Source organism: Etheostoma spectabile, chromosome 12, assembly GCF_008692095.1.
Source record: "Etheostoma spectabile isolate EspeVRDwgs_2016 chromosome 12, UIUC_Espe_1.0, whole genome shotgun sequence".
NCBI lineage: Eukaryota > Metazoa > Chordata > Actinopteri > Perciformes > Percidae > Etheostoma > Etheostoma spectabile.
In genome coordinates this window covers 23,415,170-23,420,301 of record NC_045744.1, presented here as the reverse complement: position 1 = coordinate 23,420,301, position 5,132 = coordinate 23,415,170, and the positions used below count along the sequence as shown (strand labels likewise).

The window sequence follows — 5,132 nt, the reverse complement described above, 5'->3', positions numbered from 1 at the left end:
ATAGTCCAGTTCACTTCTTCTAATGCATCTTTTCAAAATAAGAGTACACTTTAACAGGATATTAAAACCTGCAATAATGGCACTTGGGGCAGTGGAAACGAGCTGTGAACACAACATTACGTATCTTTTAAGTCGATATGATGGACTTGTTAGCAAACTGTTGCTTATTTACACATCCAGAAGCCACATGATGTTTCATTAGGAATCTGCGTCCACCTGAGGAACGTACGTCAAATTCTCTTGTAGCTCCGTTTTTGGTCGCTACCAACATCTGAGAAAAATCTCTGAAATGCTTTGTAAAGAAAACCCCCCAAAAAATCTCAAAACACCCAAATGTTCAAACAGCACAACACGGTTTATTTTTAACAAGCAGAGGCTCGTTACCTATGACACAGCTAGAACCCACAAAACCGCCGTTAGGTCAATCCCCCACGGCGGTTTTCCTTCTTCTGAGAAGCGAGCCGTGGGGTTTGTTCTACATCGACCACGTTGGTCACACAAAACACTGTTCACACCAAGGAGCCACGGTTTAGCAGACGGTGGGTCGGCGACGGCCGATGCTCGGTGATGATGTCATCGGGTTTTTAATTGTGATTATTGAGTCTGAACATTATTAACATTAGTATGAATGTGGCAGCGTAGTGGCTCAGAGTTGGTAGAAAATGCAGTTCAGTGCGATGGAAGAAAACAGTATTGGATAAAGTAGAGATCTCTACACACACACACACACACAACCAAACCCACACACACACACACACCACACACACACACACACCACACACACACACACACACACCACACACACACACACACACACACACACACACACCACACACACACACACAACCACCACACACACACACACACACACACACAGTTGTCAGTTAAACCAGGGATGACTCCTTCAGAAAGGAGAAAACACATCTCCCATTTCTGCTCAATTTATTTTTAATAATTGCTTACTGCAGCTAAATAAAGTGAAAAATAAAGCTACAGATCGTTGAAGAACTTTTGAGCAAAAAGTGCATTCCTACAGTGAAAAAAATACAATTTAAAAATACACACCTGGGAACGAATAATAGGTATTTCAACATAATGTAGAATAATGAAAAATTGCTTTTAAGAGAGTTTAGTCTGCAGCTGACATTTGTGACTTTTATCAGGCAGACTGATGATTAGCATCAGTCTAATTTATAATTATCCAGATGAAAACTTTTAACTACAATCGCCATCCCTGGTAAAAATGAAAAAATTACCTTTATTAAATTATTAAAGCCTTTGGCAGATGAACTAACATGTCATGAAGTTTTAAAGGCTAATACAACTGCTGCAGCTGAAATACACACAGCCAAAAACGGGCTACTTTCTTCATATATTACAATTTATGACACAAATGTTAGTTTTAACGTAAAAAGGGTGTTAACACTTTACTTTTGACAAGTACTGTATTCACTTTAGTTTGTCAAACATCCACATTTATTTGATCTTAAATGTAACTATGGCCTTTATACACCTGTAAAAATCCAAATTCACTTCAACAAAAGGATTTTCTATTGTTAGAAATACATTTTGCTGGGTAAAAACAGAAAAAAGGCAGCTGTATAGTGTTACCAAATACACACACACACACACTACTGTTGAATGAGGGCTTTTTTTACTAACCAGCAAACGCTCCACAATCTAGACATAGAGTACAATAGTTGACCTGCTTGTTATCACAACTTTTAACACAATTTGACGTTGATTTGTATCACACAACCACACACACCCACCACACACCACACACACACACACACACACACACACACCACAACACACCACACACACCACACACACACACACACACACACACACACACCCCACACACACACACACACACACAACACACCACACACACTTAGTGTGTCTAGGCAGTGGGACAGCAAAATGCATCACAAAACTCCTCAAAAGATTTGTAGTTTCTAGTTTTAAAGTACCAAATAAGAAATGTGACACTGACAGAACCCCCAACAACACCAACGACTAAAGGGCACCACAGTAAACCTTAAAATAAAGCTGTTGTTTTACATTCATGTCGAGTATCGGTACGTCGGCAGGGCTGAGCATCCGAGGATCAAATCTGACGCCAGTTTTAAATGGATCACTGTTATTGAATCAGATTAGCTTTCATTATTACTAATTCTATTTATAGTAGTATCTACCTTTATATCATATTCAGTACATATCCAGCTGTAAATCTTGTTCACAATACTAGTTATCTATATATTGTATTCATAGGACAAATTGTATATCCTGCACTTGCTGCTATTGCACTTCTGGTTAGACCCAAACTGCATTTTGTTGCCTTGTACCCCTGTAATGACAATAAAGTTGAATCTAATCTAATCTATATATACAATAAAGTGAGATACAAAGGCAAATTATTTGCCTCTCTCTATTGAAGACAGCACAACAGCCCCGACATGAGAACTGTGGGTAAATCTCTCAATTTCTTTTAAAAAGACCTAACGGGCTTTGTGGGAGTTCAGTCCAAATGGTCATGTTAGTACAAAGAGTTCTCTCTGTGTGGATTTATCAATGACTCACATGTTCAGTAACATCGTTAGGTTTGTATACAAATCAATAGTTCAAAAAGTTAAGATTTGTGGATGTAAAAAAGAAACACCACATATAGCTTCCTTTTGCTCAGGTTCAGTCTGAGAGCCATCCAGACCCGTGATCTGTAGTAAAACAGTGAAAACAACATACAAGCAGTGCAAGCGTACGTAACCACACGGGAGAGAAACCGTTCTAGTTCTAACACACCACGGCCTGCACAGGAACTGCTTTCACTCACATTTTTTTTTCATGTTGCCACAAAAGAGAATCAAGCAAATGTCAGGTCCTCTATCAGCCATCTAGATTTTTACTGCAAAATAAAACCATTATTTGCCGACAATCCTACCAGCCATCAGCTGTTTTCCATTCTGTGTTGACTATGTACATAAGCTGCAAGTGTGTTTTTTTTTCCCCTTCTAAAACTGCAATAAAAAGCTGTAAGTATTTTCAAAAAAGGTGCATTACTTATCACACGGAGGCTCCTGAACATCTGAGTTCAACGGAACCGAGCTGCAATAATATGATATCCGGTTTAAAAGTGTATTATAGATGATTAACTGTGAATTTTAGCGTCCATTACAAGAGGGGAGTGTTTTTTTTTTTCCCTTGTGCTTTTATTTTGTAACGTTTAGCAATCATAACAATCAGTACATTTAAGAAGCTAAATGGCCAAGTTATCACAGCTTAACTGCTGAAAACACCAAATTGATCATATAAAATTATTGAGTTTTCCTTTAAAAGCATCAGACTCTTGTTCAAACATAAATCTGCTGTTAGTAGCACAGATTAGATTTGGAGAACTCTTAAGCTTCTGCTTTAAATAAAAAAAAAAAAAAAAGTTTTTAACAAAGACAACAAAGCCTCTCCTATGTTACGTCTCTGAGCTTTTTTTATCATCATAGGTACACAGTTTTTTTTTCTCTCGCTTCCACGCAAAAACACAACAAAAAACCCACACACACACACGTGATCTCTGTACATTGGCGATGATGAGTTAGATGAGTACGAGAGTGTAACAGAAGACAGAGAGCACAAGTACTTTTTCTTTCCTCAGTCTGGGTGAGGTCAGAGAGAGAGCGTGTCGAAAACTGACGTCCTGTAAACTCAAGACAGCCGTTAAAAGTCTGTAAATTGTATCCGTCATTGAGCGATAGCTGAAGTTACGTCAATTACATTATGCAACAAGTTTTCACAGACAAGGACACAAGGATACTTTTTTTTTTTTTTTTTTTTTTAAAGCCACCTTTTAAGCCCGCAGGATGTGTGTGTTTGATGCTCCAAAGACAGACTCTGGGTGGGGTTTCACAGTAAAGTGACGGCAGCAGGAGGTCATTTCTCCTGCAGCAGGGCGGGGATGTTGATGTTCCAGCCGATGGCCTGCCGGTCGAAGCCACAGGTGAAGAGGTTGCAGGAGGTGTTGTCTTCACACCAGGCGGAGCAGCACACCATCCGACGGTGACCCTGGACCACGACAGACACACATTTCAACACGGAGGACATGCGAGGGGTTGTAGGACAACAAAAGTAGTCTGATAATATATTCTGAATTACTTACTATTTCTGAATGTTGCAAATACAAAATCTGTTGTGCGTCTATGTATTTATTTCTTTATTTTGCCATATTATATATATATATATATATATATATGTTGTGATAATATATATATATATTTGTGGTGATATATATATATAATATATATAGTAATCATACATACTACTAATATACACACACACACACACACACACACACACACACACACACACCAAACACCACACACACACACACACACACACACACACACCAACCACACGAGTACACACACGCAGCCCACACACCACAGCAAATCACACACACACACACAACAACACACCACACACACACAACACAACACACACACAACAAAGATCCCAGGCTGTATGTTATCTGAGGATTTGCAGGGAGCCCATTTTATTTAAGTCATGAAATTTAAAAGTACTCAGACATGAAACCGGATTCTCATCACGATCAACAAGAAACACCAACAAAGAGGAGGACAATGATATTTAATGGTCTTGCAAGTGTTAAAAGCAAACTCAGTGAAGTGTTGAACTCAAAAGATATAAAAATGACAATCTCTGAAATCTAAACTTAATCTGCCGTCAACATTTAATCCGTTTAAAATCTTTTAATTTTATGTTATTTAGAATGATTCTTACACATGTTGCAAGAGGTCAAGTGGTTTCAACATAGGAAGAGTAATTATTATGTTTTAAGTCTTTAAATTGATACCATTGTACGGAGAGTCTGGCCACTCAACATTGACGAGTGTTAACTTCCTTAAAGGCGGGTCCTCTGGTGAAGTTTAAATCTAATGGATCTGCCCAGAGCCGCTCTGGATCTGCCGTAACCAATCCTTAACGTCAGGTTGTGACATTCGCTTAGCATCGCTCGCGTTAGCCTTAGCTAACTCCTTCACCACTAAAGGAGCGAGCTGGAAAATCAGACTTTTCCTGGGCCCTGTGGGGGGGGAGGGCCACAACATCATGGCCCCCAA

The 5,132-nt window shown here is 39.0% G+C and overlaps 1 protein-coding gene and 1 long non-coding RNA gene across 2 annotated transcripts in view; both read right to left on the bottom strand.

Moving 5' to 3' along the window:
• Positions 1-332: 332 nt before the first annotated feature.
• Positions 333-1,809, bottom strand: LOC116699125 (uncharacterized). The gene is made up of 2 exons (XR_004334373.1): positions 830-1,809; positions 333-710 (listed from the first exon to the last, which is right to left on the bottom strand). It is a non-coding gene; the product is annotated as an uncharacterized LOC116699125 (long non-coding RNA).
• A 1,205-nt stretch (positions 1,810-3,014) lies between these two features.
• Positions 3,015-5,132, bottom strand: part of LOC116699122 (WD repeat-containing protein 37) — a 24,993-nt gene continuing 22,875 nt past the window's right edge. Inside the window, 1 exon segment of the mRNA XM_032531536.1 lies at positions 3,015-4,059. Coding sequence (XP_032387427.1) covers positions 3,928-4,059 — 132 coding nt within the window. The 3' untranslated portion in view covers positions 3,015-3,927.